This window comes from Ctenopharyngodon idella, chromosome 19 (assembly GCF_019924925.1).
Source record: "Ctenopharyngodon idella isolate HZGC_01 chromosome 19, HZGC01, whole genome shotgun sequence".
In the NCBI taxonomy this organism is placed as follows: Eukaryota; Metazoa; Chordata; class Actinopteri; order Cypriniformes; family Xenocyprididae; genus Ctenopharyngodon; species Ctenopharyngodon idella.
Window position 1 is genome coordinate 10,590,205 of NC_067238.1, and position 23,157 is coordinate 10,613,361.

A 23,157-nucleotide genomic window follows, 5' to 3' on the forward strand; every position below is an offset into this window, starting at 1 on the left:
AAAAATATTAGGCATTGCGATGTTGATCACGGCGCCGTATACAGTATTATCTAGTACATCCATAAAAAAAATGTACTTTGAATTTGATGTTAGTAGATTAAAACAATGGTCGGTATCATGCATACTGTATGCCTATGTGAGTGTGGTATAACCATACTTACTAGCGAATAATCAGTAATGAAAATTGCATGTAAACTGGAGTGAAGAGTTCTGCTCGTGTCATGTAAACATCTTACTGCAATAAGACCTTACTCTGATTATGAGAAATAATCGCATTATTGGTGCACATGTAAACGTAGTGAATATTAAATTTCTTACTGGTCACAAAAAAAATAACTTGACAATCAAGCTTTTATCGTTTTAACTCCCTGTCATTATTTAACTCCAATACATTATATTTTCGTTGGAAAGTGCACAGCCTCCTCCTCTCTGCTGCCATCTTGTTACTCCTAACTAGGTTAGGATACCTCTCCAGCACTCTTAAATGATTTAGGAGCTGAGACCTAGTCCTGACACTTAGGATTCACACTTATTATTATGTCTAGGAATTAGAGTAAAATTACATCATTCTTAGAATTTTGACACACTTAAGATTAAAATTTTACTCTGAGCGACTTTATACATACGGACCCAGATACAGTATCTCACAGAAGTGAGTACACCCCACACATTTTTGTAAATATTTTATTATATCTTTTCATGTGACAACACTGAAGAAATGAAACTTTGCTACAATGTAAAGCAGTGAGTGTACAGCTTGTATAACAGTGTAAATTTGCTGTCCCCTCAAAATAAGTCCCCCGTGCACTCAACTTCTTTGGTCGACCATGGAGAGGCCTGTTCTGAGTGGAACCTGTCCTGTTAAACCACTCTATGGTCTTGGCCACCGTGCTGCAGCTCAGTTTCAGGGTCTTGGCCATCTTCTTATAGCCTACGCCATCTTTATGTAGAGCAACAATTCTTTTTTTCAGATCCTCAGAGAGTTCTTTGCCATGAGGTGCCATGTTGAACTTCCAGTGACCAGTATGAGAAAGTGAGAGCGGTAACACCAAATTTAACACACCTGCTCCCCATTCACACCTGAGACCTTGTAACACTAACGAGTCACATGACACTGGGGAGAGAAAATGGCTAATTGGGCCCAATTTGGACATTTTCACTTAGGGGTGTACTTACTTTTGTGGCCAGCGGTTTAGACATTAATGGCTGTGTGTTGAGTTATTTTGAGGGGACAGCTAATTTACACTGTTATAAAAGCTGTACACTCACTACTTTACATTGTAGCAAAGTGTAATTTCTTCAGTGCTGTCACATGAAAAAATATAATAAAATATTTACAAAAATGTGAGGGGTGTACTCACTTCTGTGAGATACTGTAAATTAAAGTCATGTTACACTGAACCAATGCATCACCACATAATTATTATATCAGGGTTTTTGTTTATTTATTTGTTTTGATAAAGCACAACTTCATTTAACTATCAATTTAATCATAGCGAGTTCTGAAGCAGCAATCTCACACTGGCACCACCATGTTTGACTGCTGGTAAGATGCTCTTAGATTCTGGAATGCTGTTTTCACTTCACGCCAGACATAATGGGACACATGTCATCCAAAATGTTCCATTTTTGACTCACAGAACATTCTTCCAAATGTCTTGGGGATCAGCCAGGTGCTCTTTGGCAGATGAGAGATGAGAGTTTATGTTCTTGGTTAGCAGTGGTTTCCACATTGCTCCTCTCCCAGCCCACATTACTTTGGAAGAGTTTTTTAAGATCCTCTGTGGCTTCCTGAATGATTTTAGGCTGAGCCTTTGGACACACTTTGACAGATTAGCCACAGAACATTCACTACCATGTCCACTTGTTCTCTATATGCATTATGGTTCAGTGGTGTCCCAGAATTTCAGAAATGGCCTCAGCAAAAAATGATATCAAAAACTTTAGTTGCTAGTTTTCCCTTGTGCTTCTAGTTATTTTCTTTTGAGTATGGATTGTTTACTCAAAAATATTTGTTTGCATCTTGAGATGCCGTGGTGTAGTGGCTAAAGATGTGAGATGTGAACAGTATTAGCATTAATCATGAAAATTATGCACTATATGTACCGTGCAACTAGCAATAAATTGCCACAAGATGGCAGTATTAGGTTAAATGAGTAAATACCCAAGTGGTCAGCCCTTTGGTCACATTTCCTAGTGTTCCCTGACTTGATCGAACCCCTCACATTCACATTCATTCACTGAGACAGTGATTCCTCAACACTGACATTTCCAAAACCAAATATTCACTCCCTCACAGAAAACAGGTCATCACCATGTATTCTGTGCTGTGGGAGGAACAGCAGGTGGTTCGTGGAATAACTCTGTAATAACGGCCGCATGTGACGCTACATGCCTGTTAAATGAAGCAAGCAAGACAGGTTCAATACTCAGCATTTGTATTTTCACTAACTTGATGAATGCTTTACCTAGTGATTCTCAACTTAGGGTCACCACTTGAGATCCTGAAGAAAAACCACAGTATTACATTTTATAATTAGCATTTAGCATTGTTTGTCCTCTGCCATCTGCAACCTTATCAAAACAGCCCTGAGACACATTTTTGGGTCACGACCTGTCAGTTGAGAAGCACTCTGTGCAATTAAGAACCATAAAAACCAAGCTTTTAAGGCCCTAAAGTGATTTCTTCGAACAACTGGTGTGTTTAAAAGGTTAGCAAATCATGCTAGAATGTAATGCTACTGCAATGTGTGCCACCAAAGTGCTTTTCTCTCATCAGGTCAAACTGTTATCATTGATGAAACGTGACATCCAGTATCGATCCAGGCTAGTAAAGCAAAGAAGGCAGCGAGATGACCATGCTATCAGACAAACGCATCAAAAGGTAAAAATTTGTAGACTAAGGACATTTAGCTAAGCTAGCTCACTGTTTAACAGGAACACTTTTTCATATATTGACTTAAGTCTCGTTCACACGAAGGACAACAACTATGATGATAACTATAAATATGAAGTTTCAATAATCATTCTATGAGAATAGGAAAGTCCACACCAATAATGGCACAGAAACAATATAATCAGAATCACTTTCAAAGCGATTTTTTTTCCAGCTGATGAACGCAGTGTAGTGACGTAGGACTGCACGACTTTCCAGTTCCCGCTGGATTTCGTCCTCCGCATATAAGCTTAATAAAGCCTGAAACTCATCGTCAGTCAATCGTATTTTTTAAACTCCATTGTTGATTCGAATAGCAAACAAGTCTTACTGTTCACACTTTTAAAAACTATGGTTAAAAATACGTAAAATGCTGCATGGAGTCAACCAATCAAAATGCTGTGTGAACTCAACCAATCAGCATGTTCAGCGCCACAAGTCCCACCCCCGAAAGTTCCAGAACTTTGAAAAAGTACTACCTACCGAGCAGGTACTTTCTGAGGGGGATTTTTTTTTTTAACTTGGAACTTCATTTAGACCCTGGTTCCTGTAGTCGAAACACACCGAGTACCACCCCAAAGTTCATAGTTCCTGGGGAAAGTTCCTGCGGTGGAAACGCAGCTTATGTGTGCTTTAGAAACCTTCAGATTTCATCAAAAATATCTTAATTTGTGGTCTGAAGATGAACAAAGGTCTTGAGGGTTTGGGACGACATGAGGTTGAGTATTTAATGACAGAAATTTCATTTTTGGGCAAACTAACCCTTTAAGCTAACTAGCTAATATTAACTAGGCCATCTCCCTAACGCACGAGTTACCTTGGCAACTGACCAATCAGAAAGGCTGATTCAAAAACAGGTCTAAATCAAAGCTCTGCTTCAGACTTCCACTAGAATACTAGCAGCGTCCGAACGGTGCATTCCGTACATACCCCAGACCCACACACTTCCGCATGTGTCCGAGTGTTAGTGTTTGTGTACGTAACAAGAACTCGGCAACTGTCCTGTGCGCGAGAGGGGTCTTCTCAAAATCAAGCGCACACACACAAACAAGCACATACGATGAATAGGACTGTTAAAACAATGAAGTACAACAAGTACAAGATCATTAAGAGGTATAACAAGTACAAGTGAGTGTCGAAGAGCATCTCCCCTTCACTACTCTCAATGCTAAGTGGTCCAAATATGCCTTTTCAAACACTCCCTTCCTCTCTTCTCATTCATTTCAAATTTCTTTAAACTACATAATGCCACAACTCTAACAAACACTAACATTCCCATAAAGTACCGTGGTTTTTAAAGAAGGCACCAAGGAAATACCATGTTTTTATTATGTTTACTTCAAAAACAATGGAATTACCATGCTACATGTAAAAGAACATGCTATAGTATAAGGTGATATGTTCTTTTTGTATGTTACCATGGTAATTCCATGTTTTTTGTAAATGGTACCAATGTAAAACCATGTTTTTTAAATATTTGCTTCAAAAACGAAGGCATTATCTTGCTGCATTTATCAGAACATGCTACCATGGCGACATTTTTGACATGGCACAGTGGTGATACTGTTTTTGGACATGTTTCCATGATATTGCCGAGTGTTTTAGAACAAGTACCATAGTAAAACCATGTTTCTGTACATAGTACCATGGAAAAATCCTGTTCCAAATCACTCTTGATGTGTAATAGGGGCCGATTTGAATCCTTGATGCATCATTTTCAAGTTAAACTCTTGACTGCACACCGAATTGTTTGTAGGGTTGGGTTTCAAGGAGGAGTGTGTCTAATTCATTGGCTAAGTCTCACAAACTTTCCTGAATCAGTCAGGTTTATGCTTGTATTGTATGATGAACACAATACCTTGATTATGAACTTCAGACTTTGCCAAACAACCAACAACAAACAATAGTTGAAATAAATGGCCAGATAGTTAAAGAACAAATGTAACATATATATCAGAAATCTATAAAGAAGATTACCGGCCAACAGTAAATTTATAAAGGAGAATAGCGATCTCTTCAGAGCGTAATACAGACACACTGTCTCTTTCCTGTTGTTTTTCTTTCAGCTCTCTTTCCTCACTGTGGAACTGTGTCAGAAGACGGTCCAACCTCATGTGCCCAACTCTTTCCATCTCACTCTCTCTCTCTTCGTGTGTGTGTACTGAATATAGGTCACCTCATATAACTCCAGCCTCAATGTATAATGCGCAAACAGGCATGTAAGTGCAAGCATGCGGCACATGCACACACACCCAATGGCTGGCCACAGATGACCAGAAAGAAACACAACACGAAAGATTTATGAGTGTTCATGCTGTGCGTGTGTGTCTATCCTCAAATGTGTGTGTCTATGTATGGGATACTGCCCTCTACAGTCCCCACAAGGAAAACGGCTTAATACACAGACTAAATAATGTCTTATAAAAATGCAGAAAAGTTTGTGTGAGGATTTAGAGTAGAGGAAAGAAAACATCATTATCAGAGAATATAAACAGTAGAAGTTAATGAGAAGTCCCCATCATGACAGTGTTTATTTAGCTCTACAAATCTATCCCCAGAAGTTAGCTAAATATGACAAACCCTCCCTTTGATCTAAATTAGGAATATTATATATATATATATATATATATATATATATATATATATAGTTTGATTTTGAAACCGTATTTTACATAGTAATACTATCCAATTCACACAGTAACTTTGACAGCCCTAATACTAAATCTAACATTTTCCCCCCCAGCACATTTCTCCCTTATGGGGGTCTGTAAATCTAGTTCTGAAAACCCTTGATTTAATGGTAGGGTTAGTTTATAATTACCTTAAATTCAAAACTATAGAACTTTATGATATGTCCTCATTTAGACAGCCAAGCACATGTATATGCATGCATCAATGTCAGTATTTCTTACAACCCTGACCAATGTGCCAAGCCTGCAATGTATACATGTCCGCACACAAAAGCCTGCTGTGGCTTTCTGAAAAATCTATATGCTTCAGGGTAGTGACACGTTAAAGCAAGGCAGCATCTGGAGAGCAGAGCAGGACACACACACACAACGTCTACACACTCATGCACACAACAAGATCTGTGGCCAACAGCCTTGCTCACAGCTATAAAACGGTTAGAGATTCAGGGAAGGCCCTGGCTTGCACAGCTCATGGAGGATATACAACCTAACCGCTGCAGCTACAGGAGGGGTCGCCAGTAACCTCTATGACCTTACAGAACTCGGTGACCTGCACAATGCCACTGAGGACAATGCTGCTTGTGCATTGCAATTAAATGTTGCCATTCATATGCAATATTCCTGAAGTAAATGAATGTACAGGAATAAAAGAAGGAAAATTTAATGTACTGAAGGACCCTTCAATAACCCACCTGGGTGATTAGGAGAGTTCAGATTGGACGACTGCTGGAAGCTTGAACCAATGAGATTGGACGGTCTGTGAGAAGGAGTCCGGTCAACATTGTCCTGAAACAAAGGGATGAGGTCATAAAGTTCAAGCAGGAATATATAGGAGGATATGCATGCGAGACATGAACATAGCTGTCATTTATGATGACATTGCCTTTAATACTTTATGAAACAAGAACTTCATACTCCAGGTGTGCTACAGAAATTGTACTTAAATTATTTTCTTGGTACTTTTAATTAGAGATGCACCGATGTATCGGCCAATAATCGGTAGCAAATTTTCACACTATCAGCCGATAGTTTAAAAACAGCCGATAGTCAGGGCCGATATATCCTGTCAATCAAAAGACGGCAGGAAAATGCACTGCATTTGAGCTTTGTGTAAAGAAAATGCTAAGAAACCAGTTTGATGTTCAATATTAATAGTAATTATATGAATTAATAACATTCAGAAAGTTAAAAAAAATATTAATTTAATCTTCAGAATTTAGTTAATGTGTGTTAATATTAATTTGAGTAATGTGTTTATGTTTAGAACTGATACCAATTACTCTGAAACAAGTTGATGAAATGGAGAGAATAAAGTTTTTATTTGCATTTCTTTCAAAATATAATGATTAAAAATATGATTACTTATTAATTATAATGAGATTATCATTAATTTAAGGCAGAACCCCCAAACTATCGGTATCGGAATCAGCAGATATCACTCTGAATAATCGGCTATCGTATCGGTGGAGAAATTTAGTATCGGCGCATCTCTACTTTTAATGTTTAAGAATCATTCACCTCTTTTGTCATCATTTGCTTACTCTTAGGATGTTCTTGTATGATTTATTTTCCTTCACCAAGTAAAAAAAAAAGATACATTTTATTAAGAAAATACTGGTCACTCTTTTCAATATAATTAAAGTAAATGAAGACTGAAAGAAACTGGTATGGCTGCTCGATAAGGACAAAAATTATAAACTGTCATTTTGGCCGATACACACATATAAAGATAGATGATCTACTGGGTGATCTATTCCTTTAATGAATGTTCTGGTTTACATCCCAGTTATAACTTTGCAAATGTTCTAATGTAGGCCTGATCTCTGAAATACATCAAATAGGATATGTACTGGAAAAAGTAAAATAACATGTTAATTTATATGTGCATAACTTAAAACAAACTGATGGCAATGGACAAAAACTGTATATAGTATACTGCATGAGGAGATGGGTACCGAATGCCAGAAACAATGCAAAAAAATAACTATATAACATGTCTTTGGCAGTAGTAATTACAAGCACATATGTGTGTATGAATACAGTCCCATCAATCATTCCCAATGCATCAACATAGAACTAAGAACAAAAAAGGCAAACTATGCACACAGCAATGGCTCGAGTGCTCTCAAACCGCACACACAATCTCACACCATATAATTCAAAGCAGAATGCATAAAGCTAGAAGTAGTAGTCCAAGAAAAAATAATAAAAATAAAGCCACATTTTCAATTTCCAGTTTTCTAGGAAACCTAAGAACATGGAAGCCGAGTTTCCAGGAACTAGCCTCTGCCAGAGGTCCCCATGCTCTCTTCTCTCCCTGCCTTCTTTCTATTTCTCTCTTCTGCTCTCTCTTCACGCTGCACCAAGCCAGCCGGCTCTCAGAAAAGAGAAAAACATCTATAAAAACAGGAAGGAAAATTTACAGCTCTGAGAAAGCTTCTCTAATGCTTTAGCCAGTGTACTGTTAATCTTGCACAGTGTTAAAAGACCAAAAAAAGTCAATAAATGCTGCTCACCGACACCAACAGAAAGTGTTCAGTTTATATTCTCTCATTTAAGTGGGTTTAATCTTGGCCGCATTACTTCAAATTCAAACTTTAAATGCTTTTTACATACTTTTTACTCTCTTCAAGGAAGTATAAAAGTGGAACGCACCAGGATCTGTAGCAGGGGATGACAGAGGAATGCGAGGGTGTGTGTGTGTGTCTGTGTGTGTGTCTGTGTCTGTGTCTGTGTGTGTGTGTGTGTGTGTGTGTGTGTGTTGTACTTGGACAGGCTCCAGGCCTTGTGTCCGTTATGTAAACCTTAACCCCCCAGCTGATTCCACGGGGCAACAAAGGCAGCGAGTTTCCTAGAAAGCAGGTCATGTGACTCATGCAGAGCCTTGGCTATTAACAACGAGTGGTTAGAAAACCAAAGCATTTAGGAGCTGACCTCTGACCTCGAAAGCTACAACAAGGCCATTCTAGGTGCTGCTGTGATACATAAATGCATTGACAAACATAAACAACTACTCAACTTTCCCATTTGGCTCTTGGTGAGCAGACACCCTGCTATGAACCTGAAACACAATTCCAAGTCTCCATTTGACCTATGACCTATGACCTCTGACCCTAATCTTCATCCTCATTAACTACAAGCAACTTAAGACTTGCAACTCTCAAGAGTCATTTTAAATGCTACAAGTGAATTTAAGCATCACAACATTATAACCTACAGTTTGAAAAATGGATATTTGTTTTAATAGTTTTTAATAATTACATTTAACAGTATTATATTATTAGTGTTTTTAAAGATTACCTTTGAATAGTAAAAATATATAGGAAATAAGCATGCACAATTTTACCATACCACACAATTATCAATGACAATCTTTAACAATCTTTAAATTAATTATGAAATTACCATACACATTAACACATTTTCATTGTATTTCATGTTAGCATTAGTTTGCATTAATTTTTTTATCATTATCTTTGGTTTAACTTAAAGGGTTAGTTCACCCAAAAATGAAAATTATGTCATTAATTACTCACCCTCATGTCGTTATCTTTGAAAGGTAAATGAAGATCTTTTTGATGAAATCTGAGAGCTTTCTGTCCCTCCATTGACAGCAATTGAAACTTTCACACTTCAAAAAGTTCATAAAGAGATCGTAAAACTGGATGGATCGTATGGATTGAGCGATTTAGTCCAAATTTTCTGAAGAGACTCAATCGCTTTATATGATGAACAGATTGAATTTAGGCTTTTATTCACATATAAAGGGGCTTTCGCACCAAATAGTTCTAGAAACTCAGTTATAGGAACTAGCCACTAGGATAGTTCTGAGAACTAATTTCTCCTCCAGGCCATGATCCTGGTTGCATTCGCACCGAAAATAGAAACTGTGAAGCGACCGACAGCGGCGTCTTTAAGCACGACATTTACAAACACTAAAAACCGGTGGATGGAAGACACCGTGATCGGAGCTGTGTTTGTTGTGTGTCGTGGGTTTCGTGATAACGGAAACACATAATTTACGCGACTGAAAGAGCAAAAATTGGGCCTAAGAGATGAAATCTCCTATGACAACTTTCAGTATCGAGGCGGAGAAAAGAACACAACCCTGCAGAAAACAGGTAAATGCCGTTATCGTTGTTTTTCATGTTTGTGAAGTAAATATGTTTACACGGATTTTTAAAAAATGCCGGGTGCCGGTGTTTGACATGCATTTGACCAATCAACGTACACTTATGTCATTGATAGTGCTGGTTTAGACCCTACTCTGAAGTAGGAGCTAATTTAGTTCCCCCAAAAGGAGCTCCTAGAAATAAAATCGTTCCTAGTTCCTGCGGTGTGAACACGGCAAAAACCAGGTACTTCAGTCAATAGTTCTAGGAACGATGAAAAGGTTCCTCCGGTGCGAAAGCCCCTATAAACATTGATCAGTGAACATAAACAGAAACTCAACCGAACCTAAATGATGCGCGAGAACAAACCTCTTGCGGAAGCTCAAACGTGCTCCATAACCTCATTGGTTCTCGCACATCAAGAGAACATGTGAGTTGATAAATGTTTGTGTGTGAATATAAGCCTAAAGTCAATCTGTTCATCATATAAAGCGATCGTGTCTCTTCAGAAAATTTGGACTAAACAGCTCAATATATATGGATTCGTTTTACGAACTCTTTTTGAACTTTTTGAAGCGTCAAAGTTTCAATTGCATAGCTATGTATGGAGGGACAGAAAGCTCTCAGATTTCATCAAATGATCTTCATTTTCCTTCCGAAGATGAACGAAAGTCTTATGGGCATGGAACGACATGTAATTAATGACAGAATTTTTTTTTTGGGGCGAACTAACCCTTTAAACTCAAAGATATTGGATTTTTTTATGTTTTCTTATGAATTTAATAATGTCTTTAAAGATTTATTTAATTTTTTGTAATTTGGTCCTCCATAGATATATAGCGAGTGAGTGAGTGAGTGAATGAATGAATAAATAAATGCTAAAACAGAATGCTTTAATGCTTCAAGAGAAAAAGAGCAAAAGCACAGTGCAAGCCAGGGTGCCTGGGTTGTGTATGCTTAAAGTGAATATTTGGGCTGTGTTGCCCCCCTGCTTGGGAAGATTCGGGCCAGGTGCCTGTGGCTCTGAGAAACCCCCTGCAGAGTTATATACGGCCACAGACAGAGGGCAGCCCGCACCCCTGCCTTCACTGTATACACTGAAGCTCTGCCAGGTTCACAAGCACCAGCCACTTGTATAGGCGATCCCGGTGGGGGCAGGGGCAGGGAAAAGGGGGGAGGGTCTGAGAAAGGAATAGTTTGTGGAAGGGACTGGTAGTTTATAAGGCTAAACGAAAGGAATGATATTAGAAAGAGCGAGAAGACAAGGAGAGTCAAATATAGAGAGAGGGCTGACTGTGCAGCCCGGGTATAAATAGCAACAGCCGCCACTTTGCATGTCAGCATGTCAGCTGTGCGCCACCATGGCAACGCCATGGCGACGAAAGGCATGCGGACATGCCACAGAACCCTTGGGAATCGTTGCGCTGAAGAGATGAGTCCCCTTATGCTGGTTCAGGAAGATTTGTTCATGTGCATGTGAGCATTCGGGTTTTACATGCATATTCCGCTTGAAGAGATATTACAGCACGGTCAGGAAACACTGACACAGTGCCCTGCTGAACTTGAAAGCTCTGAAGAATCCATTGCTTCAGAGAGAACACTACAACTACACTAGAGTTTACCTGGTAGTTTGGATGGTGGAGGAAGTAGTCTGGGCATCCAGCTAAGGCCATATTCAGAATCACTTCAGTTGATGAGCAGTCACATGCACCTCCAAAACCCTGTGCAACAGCCTGAGAGAAAGACAGAGAGAGAATTGGTTCATATGGAAAATATCTTGAATCTCAGCACTAAAAATAAGAACAATGTCAATCACTGCAACATTTATATTAAAAAGTAGTGTTGTGTTCATTAACAAATCAGTGTTTTGTTAATATTTTTCATATTTTTCATTTCTCTTTCTTTAGAGGGTGTGATAACTTTCCTGCCTTCAAGACTGACTATAGCATCCGCTAAGAACATTCAAGTTCAAGTTGTAAAGGAAAATTTCATTCACTGGAAACTGAATCAGTGAGCCATTATTGAACGACTCAGTTAAGTGAATGATTCAGTAAGTCACTCATAACACAAAAGACTCATTTGTCACCACCTACTGGTCTAACGAATGCAACCTGCAGAAAGTGTCACTAGTAACCAATTCAGTGAACTAAGCTGAACAAATCTTGATGAAGACATTCAAAAGAGTAAAATCAATGAGATAAATCAAAATTGGCATTTAGGCAGACTAAGGGTGCGTTCACACTTGTAGTTCAGTTCGTTTGGTTCACTTGGTCCGGACCAAAAAAGAAAAAAAAACATTTAGTCCTGGTCAGATTAGCATTCAGATTGGCAATTTTATCACCGAACCAAAAGATACCGAACCTAAAAGGCATAGGGATACATTCACAACCTGATTGGTTGGATTTTATGACGTATTGCCTATTTTGAGACAGAACATCCAAAACAATGCTGTGTGCTGAGGTAAATGCGCTCGTTCTATGTGTGTAGCCTGCATATGATGGTATTTTGGCCAGCTGGAAACTCGTGAAGAGCTTATAAAATGTGTAAAGGAGTCAACGGCGGGAATCCATCCGTCACACATACAAACGATCTGCTGCGTGGAGACGCGCATCTGATGCCTGTGATGGGAAAACTTGCGACTATGACGAGAAAAAAAAACAATATGCGTGAGGATTCTGTCATTTTTAGGGTCTCATCTTCCTGTTTTTGGTTTGTTTACATGTCTTTGGTCCATGTTGTGTTCATATATCATTCGAACCGCACCAGAGTTCGTTTGGAAGCGGACCGAGACCCATGTTTTCAGCGGTCTCGTTCTGTTCGTTTGGTGCGCACCAGGGTTCGGATTGCAGCGTTCACGCGTTCAAATGGACCGCACTAACAGAGCAATCGCACCAGGGTTCGTTTTAATTGAACCAAACATGCCAAGTGTGAACGCACCCTTAATTACTGAAGAAATCTGGCATGCTGCCAGTCTGTTGTTTTACCAGAAGTTTTTATTAAGAATTACAATGTCAAATCAAAAATGTAGAAATTAATTTCAATCCGACTTAGCCATTAACGCTTTCTCCAATGGTAGAGCCACGGACCCTCGTATCTCCCAATAATAAGACCATCTCTGGCTAAACCCTCTTGTCCGAATTTAATTCGCATTCAAGTACACGCGTTCATGCAGGTTACAAATACACACTTCACAAGATCTCACAGCTGTTAAACAGAGACAGCAAACTAATGAAGACATGGAATGGGAGTGCTGTATGATCAAGTATAAAAATGCTGATAATTAAAAAAAAAATTAAAAAAAAAGCCAAATATCGGCCAGTATATTGGCCTTGGCGATATAACGGTTGACCACTATATATTAGATATACTAATCAGGGCATATGGTAAAACTTAATCTTCTGCTGCTGATAAGGATGGGCAGTTTGTGACTGTAATACTTTGTCCACTGTAGTACTTTGACGGTCAGCTTGTCTGACATAGTATGCTACATGACAGAATCTACTACTTAAAATAGCACTTCACCATTTCGTTCTTATCTTGAGAGAGCTGGGAGAAGGGGACTATGCTGGAGTAGAGCTTAAAAAGTGAGCAGGAACAAAATGGATTGGGAAAGAATGAAAGAAAGAAAGATCTGGAGAAAAAGAAACGAGGAGAGTGAAATGGTGTTTTGATTTCAATCCCAGAACATTTTGATCCAACATGCTTGGAAGCACTCTTTGACAGGGTACTTTAGCATTGAATGAAAGTCCAAACTAAGGAGTAGTAAGCCCAAATGTGTGGTGCTAAAAGCTGGACTCAAGGCTCAACTCTGGAGCAACTGAACGGCATGAGCACGGCAGCAAAACCTCAAATTAACATCCAGCATTGAAAGGCCGTTCAGGCCCGCTACGCATCAATGGCCAAGCTCATTATACTGACAGAGAAGAAAAGCGACACACATTCACGCACATACACACAGAGACACTGGCTGATGATTGAGACCACACTCTTAGGTTGTCTCTATTAGGCCAGCAAAGTTCAATCAGGTACATGAAAATCAAGTACTTTTTTTTTTTTTTAAATGATTAGTGGGTGAGTTCCCTGAAAGACTAGTTGACTAATCTTGAGGAAGCCCATAAAATTGGGCTTATTAGGCAAATTACGCTTGTGTTCAAAAACAGACTATAAAACATTTTTAAAATGTAATACTCATGGTGGGATGCAAAAAACAGTGGTAGACACTTCAAAGATGATGTGAATATGTTTGGCTGTAGTGGTGGGGCTTTATAGGGGATAAATTTAAAGAGCACACTGCCAATCATTGCTATACTTGAAAAGAAGCCTTGCTTGTGTTTAAAGAGTATGGTATTGTCTAAAACTTCTGGACACACTAAACACTACACACTAAACCCTGTGTCATAATCTGAAAACCACAACAACAATGAACTCATTTTTAACAGCAAATACTAATGAAACTTGTGAAATTGCCATGGTTGAGGTTTTAAAGCCTGTGTGAAATCCAGATGCATGACAAACCGACTTTCTGTAACTGCCTCAGTGCTTTTTAAGTTCACAAAGGTTCATTCTCTGCATCATCTGGTGATTCGAAGAATGAAAAGAGACAGAGGCCTAAACTTTATGTTGAAATCCATTGCAAAAAAACTTTCCAAGTTCAAATTGCTCCAGTTCATTTATCTTCATTTTCATTCATTTTTCAGTTCATTTTGAGTGCTGATTGACAGAGGCTCTATTGTTTCGGTTACGTAACCCAACCTGTTATTGTCAAGATATCAGACACTATATAAAGCTGCCACATACCGATATGGTCCACCAGTGTTTTGGGTAACGCTCTGCACAAGAACCGACAAGAACCGATGTGTATAAAGCCAAGCACAACCAGACTCGATAATGAGAAACATACACAAAGCTGGTATGGGGGAATTTCATTGTTTAGAGATGGGTGAAAAGCTTGATGTGCCATGGTCTTATCAGAGAGGCAAATTAAGAGGGTGAATGGATCCCACCGCTGCCTCTCATGTCTTCTGAGGAATTTCAAGGCCTAGATGATCGTTCCAAGAATGTTCTGTCCTTGGCCTCCCTTGAGTGTGCACATAAACACAGGTCAAGTGCCCGTCTTTCCTTTATAATAGAGGAGAGTTGCACCATTTTTACTGGACTGCTCAATTAGGAGAACAAGACAAGCAGTCAGTCTGAAACCTACTTTCTTTTCTTACATCAAGAATCACCCACCACCATCTTTGGTTGGGAATTCCTGTAGAGAAAGAATAGGCATTATGGTTTGCCCTTCGCAAGGTCAACCACGTCAATTGGATCCAAAAAAAGACACCTTGAGCTTCATGTCTACAGCAACTTTGTCTATACTAAATGCAAACAAGTACAGTAATGTATGCTGGGGAATGCCAGGATGCCTCATCCATCTCTTTACATCGGAGTCATACAGGGTTACAGCTGGCTAATCAATAGGATGGCGTGAAAAGTGGTACACATGTGTAGAATTCGGTGACTTCAATATCCATGTGGATGATAATGCCTCAGAAAGAAACATGCACGTCTTTTAGCTCTACTCATAGTAGTGTATTTGTCTGTTATGTAAAGTCCAATGAGTGATAGATCAGGTGGACTCTATTAGCCAATAACCAATAAATGACCAATATTTTGTAGAAATAAATAAAAAATAAAAAATTTAGACTAAAATAAATAGTTTTAAATGCTACAGGTGAATTTCACAGCATAATGATATAAGTACTAAAACAAAATGGATAACAGGGTGATTCGGGTCAAAGGTCAACATGAATTGATTCAAAAGATATAAGTTAAACAAAATAAGGTTAAGCTTTTGCTGTGAATGGGAAAAAGTTAGAACAGTGCATTGTGTCATATTGGATTGCGTTGAAGATCTTTAGGCTTTGGAAGCCAGCAGTGGTGGTATGGTGGGGAGATCAAAAGAGCTACTGCCCTGTGACGGACTGACGGTCCATCGGAGGCAGCTGGGTATGTGTGTGTTCCAAGACTCCAAAATCAGGTCAGAATCTTTCTAACATGGACCACCCGTGTGACCACACACAAACAAAAGAGCTAGCGAGAAAAAGAAAAATCAGACTGGAGACAGACTGAAGCACAACGCAAACCGACGTGAGTTCCCACTAACTGTCCATGTGAGCCAGCGGAGTTTGATGGCTTGGATGGGTTTGACGGGTTGGATGACAGTCCATGTGTAGTTTTAGTGCACTTTTGCTCTAAATAGACCAGCTTTGGATTGACCGAAACCACTTTTGTATAGACTTCAGCAGCTCTGACCAAAACAAACACATTGGGTCTGGATCAGTCACCAACGGTTAAATTAAGAGCACATGTAACACTACTCTCCCTTTCAAAACCTTTGCACTTTTCCTTATTCTCTCTTTCCCCCCCCAAGACTCTATGTGGCCAAAGCTAATAATAGTGCATAAACTATTCTTCCACATTTTTCACTTTCTCTATTTCTCATTTTTAGCAAGCTAACTGCTGTTTCACAGGACTGCAGAGTACATGGTGATTTGTTTATTTTTAGGATGAAATTGAACACTTACATCTGAAGTTAAAGATTGAGAGATGTAGCCAAATAAAGTAGGATGGTGGGAAACAACATCAGAGAGACTAGAGGATAATGAAAGATAAAGAAGAAAAAGAAGGAAAATGATATCCCTTTATCAACTAAAATTTTCAATAAAAATGATAACTTATGGTCGTTTTGTTGCCACAAACTACTGTTAGTATAAATAACCTTCCCATTAAGATACTATAGAACATATCAAACACCTAACTATATGACTAATTTTATGACTATAGGCTACATATACTATACTAACATGTCACCTTGGCTTAAAGATAAAACTAGTGCCAAGTCAAGTAAGGTACAATCTGTGCCATCTGAACAAGAATATGTTGACGTGCTTGATGTTATCAAGATTCTCCTTACTCTTACCTCCCTTAGCAAGCACTATGTATATGAATTTGTGAACTAAAATGACATTAAATTAAACTCTCTAGCCCTGGAGGCGGCAATTTGGAGTTGTCGTCTTGCTTCATTTCTTTCTGCAGAATCTCTGCCAAATAAAACCCACACATTTCTAGTTGAGGTGTGTGAGAGAGGGAGAATGACAAACTCATATATGTGTGCCTGAACATGCCTTTTAAAATCCAACCCCTGCACTCGGCCAGTCTATTGTTAGAGAACCACCGAACAACTTCCCTTCCTTCCTTGACAAAAGAAAAAAAGATACACCTCCTTTGTGTTAGCGTGTGAGAGAGAAAGAGAGAGTTCTCGCACAAGATTATTACATAACTTCTCTGGACAATTTCTTTGGGCAATTGTTTGAAATGAAAAACTGCTCATTTGCATTTGTGACATGCAAATCAAACATTTGCACAATCCCATAATGTAAGACTACGTTGAATCTAATAGCACACTGTAGAACAATATCAAGCATGAGACTCCTCTCATATGAGATTATTATCTTAAAACCAAAAACTAAAAGAGCAAATGTGCAATTTCTGCATCAAAATTCAGAATGGGAATCATAGGACTCACCCATGTCAGATTTCAACATAAATCAAATCCAAAATAAAAGTAGCCTAATACAATTCATTCAAAAGGTGTGCCAAATAGACTTTTTAGAGATGGCATAAATACAATCCAATAATTGTCCCTATACATGAAATATGAAAACAAAATACTAAATAAACGTGGTAACATTTCATTCAGTCATTCATTCATGATAAACTACTGATTAGCCAACAATAACAATGTATAGCCTACCTTTAACTCAGTCAGTAGACTAACTAACACTCTCACACGTGCCCGCCATAACAGTAACTTTTCTTGCTTCTTTTCGAACACGACAAAAGTAACAGCTGTTCAGTAAGTATTTCAAAAACCACTCAGATTATTCATAAGTACTTTTGAATCACTACAAAAACCGGCTCATAAGAGTCATTCGCTCTGAAAACGGACTACACAAGTGTGATGCTGATTCGCTAAAAAGAACTGGCTCATGGGAGTCATTCGTTCGTGAATATGAGGGATGGGAAACTTCGGTTCTGGAGGGCCACTCTTCTGCAGATTTTAGCTCCAACTCTAATCAAACACACCGGAACAAGCTAGTCAATGTTTTCATGATTACTAGAAAGCTATAGGCAGGTGAGTTTTTATCAGAGTTGAAGCTAAACTCTGGAGGACAGTGTCCCTCCAAGTTGTTCATCCCTGGACTACACAAGTCGTGCTGATTGGTTTTGATTCACTAAAAACAGCCGGCTCACGGGGGTCATCCATCTGGCGAACTGGACTACATTGGTCGCACTGTATGTTTTTATCCCACTAAAAATAAAGTTATACGCGGGGACTACTCTAATCCAATGTTTCGCGATGTTTACCCAGTAGCGGTGCTTTGCTGAGTAGTAGTGCGTTAAAAAACTGTCAATAGTTCAATACGGTATCCGCATCGACGGAAGAATGCACGTCCGATTACTATTAACAAAATATGGAAATCACATCATGACAATCATTCGGTTTCAATATTTTAAAATTAATCCGGTTACCAACACTAAAGAAAATATAACTTCACAGTAAGACACAGAAGAGAATCTATACGATCTAGAAATACATCGACTCTTTAAGTTGTTTGTAAACACGCCTGCGCTAAGTTTACCGGTATATTGGCAGCAGACCTGACTTTATTCGAGACCGTTTCACTCATAAAACCTATATGTGTGCAAGTTTACTTTAAGTCGACCCTATTGTAAACTATAGGCTAAGCTACTCCTTTGTTGACTGGTGTGTTTTAATGTAAATTACATACAAAACACGTTATAAATGCATGTTCCTAAATTATATCCCCCATATCTCTAGAAAAAGCATGAGCACGAAACCATATGTTCTCAAAACAGCCCCCCCATCCATCCAAACAGTCTGGCATACTCACCTTCAAATTGATAATCTTCACTTGAAAAGAACGGAGAAGTTGAATTAAAAGGTAGGGTGTTTAACTGGATTGTTTTCTTTACACGGTGGAATGACAAACTGCACAGGGTTAAACGTTTTCCATGTGATCCTGCATGTTGTACGAGGTTAGAGCCGCGTCCGCACAAGTTGTGCTCAGCTGACTGCTTCAAACACACGAGGGTGAGGAACTCTTCCAGCCCCGCCCCCTTTAGGCACAAGACACACCTCCTATGTTACAACCCGCCTACTTTAACCCGTTGTTCTTAAATTCAGGGGTAGCCTTTAGGATGATCTATGACTGGTTGTTTAATCTGTGCTAGGATGAGCAGCACATCAACAAGGTAAAAACAGCACATCTTATGGAAGACCTAAAGTCACCATGAAATCAAAATTCACAATTCTTATTTTTTTATGGAATATTGCTATATGTACTATACATTTATGATCTTTAATTTTTTATTTTTTTAAATTCATGTACCATCATAATTTTTCTCCCTCTTGCAAGGACACCTCTTCTCTGGTGATGTGTTTAGCAGCACAAGGGCGGGACAACCTGTCACTCACATGAGATCACAGCAATACCAGATGACAAGGATCCAATTAGTTCCAGATAGACAAAATCATGTCCCTACATTTTTTTCTTGTAGAAAAGCCGTTTCACTCGAATAGGTTAACTAGGTAACTTTTTGACATTGAGATGACTGGGGAGAAAAAGTGTCCCAATTGACCTGAATACACCCTATATATCACAATAGGGAAGGAAAGACTGCAACTTCCATTTCATTCTGACTTTAAAGGCATAGTTCACCCAAAAATGAAAATGATCCCATAATTTACTCACCCTCAAGCCAAATGTGTATATGACTATCTTCTTTCAGACAAACACAATCAGATATATATATTTAAAAATATCCTGGCTCTTCCAAACTTTATAACGGTAGTGAATGGGGGGTGAGATTTTGAAGCCCAAAAAATATATCCATCCATCATAAAAGTAGTCCATACAGCTCCAGGCCTTAATAAAGGCCTTCTGAAGCGAAGCGATGGGTTTTTGTAAGAAAAATATCCATATTTAAAACTTTATAAACTATAATAACTAGCTTCCGGCAGACGACCGTACGCATACTGAGCAAGTTGACTTGCGCCACAGGAGTAACCCCTGACGCGATGTATGACATAGGATGTAGAAGTATCGTAAGATTAGATGCCTCTCGCGGTTTAAACAAATATGGATTGTGCATTAAACTCAAGCTCCTCTTATATCGAAATCCTCCTGTTTTGAAATCGGATGTTGCTTTACCATGAAAACAGTACTTTAATTTCTTTTAGTGAGCTCCTCCCCTAGTGGGTGGTGTCAGGTTTCATATTACAATATTTATTTTAGCTACTTTATAGTCAAAAAAAGAGTCTCATGGTTCCATATTTGCCAACTGTTTTGTGATAGAAGCGATATTTGGATAGAAATGTATCAATTTGTAACAGGAGAATGCATAAAAAAAATGCAATAGAATGTCGGTGACACCCGGTGGCTATTTTTGGTACAGTGCCTAAACAAAATCTCATAGGAACTTAAATTTTTGTGATATCAACTTAAAATTTGAAGCACAACTTGGTTAGACATATGGCTTTCATTTGATAGCAATTTTAGAGTACAATATATTTGATAAAATATCCATTTTACATCAAATAAAAAAATGTTTAGTACAGTACATTTGATTTACAGTAAATTTAAACACTTTTTTTCATACTTTAATTTTTTCAAGTGCATTTCTTCAGCAATTATCTGCTTAAGTGTCTTCTTTAAAACAAGACCAAACTTAGTCTGTACTCCAAAACATTCTTGAATTATCATGTCTATTTTCATGTCTGTTAATTTTTCATTCCATGTGAATTCTAGAATTTCATTCTAGAATTTCATTCTATGTGTATTTTCATGTCTATTCTCAAAATAGGGGCGACACTTTCCGGAGCCGTATGCATTTGGGGCTTCAAAATTATAAAGCCAGTTGTTTTGTTTGATTGTTTGTTTTTTAAATATATATTGTGTTTGTCTGAAAGAAGATAGTCATATACACCTAGGATGGCTTGAGGGTGAGTAAATCATGGGATAATTTTCATTTTTGGTTGAACTATCCTTTTAAGATTCACACTAAGAACGGTATACTATAAACCAATAACAATAACATTATGTTTATTCTAAGAGTGCAATGCATGTTGTCTTCTGCTTTAAATGCTCTTTACAGTCAGATGGATTCTAATTGGCTGTCAATGTTCCTATCGTTGATCAACATCATGGATTATTGCTGCATCCGGCATCGCATACTGAGTATGTACTACAGTAAATTTGAATTTGAATTTACGTTGCAACCATTAAAAAAAGTATGCTCTATATAGTATAAATATGGGTAGTATTAATGAAAGTCAGTCGTACTACATCAGCCATGTTGTTATTGTCACATGACCTACCAGCATCAGTTCCTTTGCTTCATTTCCATCAAATGCGTAGAATCTTGGCGGAAGTAGTAGGTCACCTGGGGACATTTTGTCTACTGTTTTTCGAATACAGCTTCTGAATTAGAAACCGCATACTAGCATACTACTCTTACTACTTTTGCCATATCTTTCTATGGCAGAAATACTAAAAGTAGTATGCTAGTATGCGGTTCCGAATTCAGCGTATGTATTCAGGCTGTGGTGTGGACATCCCTATAGAATTAGAACGATTATTAAAACCTTATAGCTATAGTTATAGTCCTTGGTGGGTACAGGCTTTTACTCATAAATGTTTATATGGAGTTCAGTTCCATTAACGTTTTCTTCTTTTTTTTCGCACATACATTCTTCAGCATACTAGAATACTTTGACAGACTGTGGCATTTTGACACAGTGGTGGTGCACTACCGCTACTAAATTTACTGCATAACTAATCCAGTCCAATTCTCAAACTCTTATGAGTCATTTTTTCTAACAAATCAAAAACGTACAATGTGACCAGTCAGATTCTCATACAAATAGATGACTCTTACATAAATAAATGAGTGAAATATGTTACCACATATTCTGTTTGCTTACATTTATTTAGGACAACCTTCTTCCTAGCCAATAATCATGTGGGTGAACCACAACGCTGTACACAAAACACATGCAGTGTGTAAGTGATATGGCCTCATATTCTCCTGTCTTTGAACTGAAATTCTCATCACATTGCCATCACCACCACCAGTACCTTCTGTCTATGTATTACAGCACATGAGACATACACTACATCTGATGATTTATGAAATTGCTTGGTAATCAGGTTACAGCTTCTAAGCATCTGCCATCTTTCTGAATTTACAATACAGAATCCATCTGAGGTGTTCATCTCTTCCAGAAGCTGAAGTGTCACACATTGGAGACTGGGAAAGCAGTTCCAGGAGCGGTGGATGCTGGGTGTTGACAGGATCAGGGCGGGAGGGTTTGCTTGGATTACACAGCCATCTCATGAAATGTGGCCCTCGGCCAAACCTGGTGGGACACGCCTCTGGAATTCCTGGAGAAGCGGTTATAAGATGCTCCTATGGGACTGATACTCAACACTGGGATTACACAATTCAGATGGAGACAGCATCTCATCTGCCTGGTGAAGCCTCATATATAGGCAAGGTATTTAAAGATGTTTTCTAAAGAGTTTTTTTTTTTTTTTAAGTGACATCAGTCTAACAGTCTTCTAGAGTGACAGTCTCAAGATGGGCAGCTCGATATTGGAATATAGTTACGTCAGATACTGATGTTGCATTGACACTAAGTGTTTTTAACACATTGGAGGACAAAAGAGAAAAGCAAAATGATTTCTTTATTAAACAACAGTGTAGACTTTTTTACTTAACTAAATAAGATAAATGTGACATTCATTATTGGCTAAAGCTTTTTGTGGTGTTTGAAATAACATGAAAATATAGATGTTGTTAAATGACTCACTGTAATTGTTATAAAGCCTACATTCATTTCTAAGGCCTCTAAATGATCATCATGATCAATACTTTGCCTGAAAACCCTGTTGTACCTGTTTTTCAGAAAATAAAAGGCCCTTTAATATAATTCTAAAATCCACCATTGTATTGCATTATATGTTTGCCCCCCACAATAAAATCTACAGAGCTTTGATATAAAACTAAGCATTTAAATATCATTTTAATAAGAGATACAGAGTGACAACTGATATTTACTGTATATACATTTTATGTAAATAGTTTGTTATACTTAAAAATTTATATTATAAAAATATTATAATCTATATTATAAAAAATCTCAAAAAACTTTGATCAGAATTTCATATTATTTCAGACACATAAATAACAGCAACCGCACCAAATTGCATATGGCCTCTGAATAAAAATGTGTTTTTTTTTCCTTCATCGACCATGTGCTCCATATTCTCACTACATGGGCCATAAAATC

General features: G+C 38.2%; 1 protein-coding gene across 2 annotated transcripts in view; it reads right to left on the bottom strand.

Moving 5' to 3' along the window:
* The window catches only part of grb10a (growth factor receptor-bound protein 10a), a 63,233-nt gene extending 44,291 nt beyond the window's left edge, over positions 1–18,942 (bottom strand). The window contains exons 1-3 of one of the 2 annotated variants that reach the window (XM_051872746.1): positions 18,698–18,941; positions 11,360–11,470; positions 6,318–6,411 (exon numbers count right to left, since the gene is read on the bottom strand). In XM_051872746.1, coding sequence (XP_051728706.1) covers positions 6,318–6,411; positions 11,360–11,410 — 145 coding nt within the window. In that variant the 5' untranslated portion in view covers positions 11,411–11,470; positions 18,698–18,941. Of the gene's footprint in view, positions 1–6,317; positions 6,412–11,359; positions 11,471–18,697 lie in introns of both variants that reach the window. The other variant, XM_051872747.1, reaches the window with a different exon arrangement.
* Positions 18,943–23,157: the final 4,215 nt, after the last annotated feature.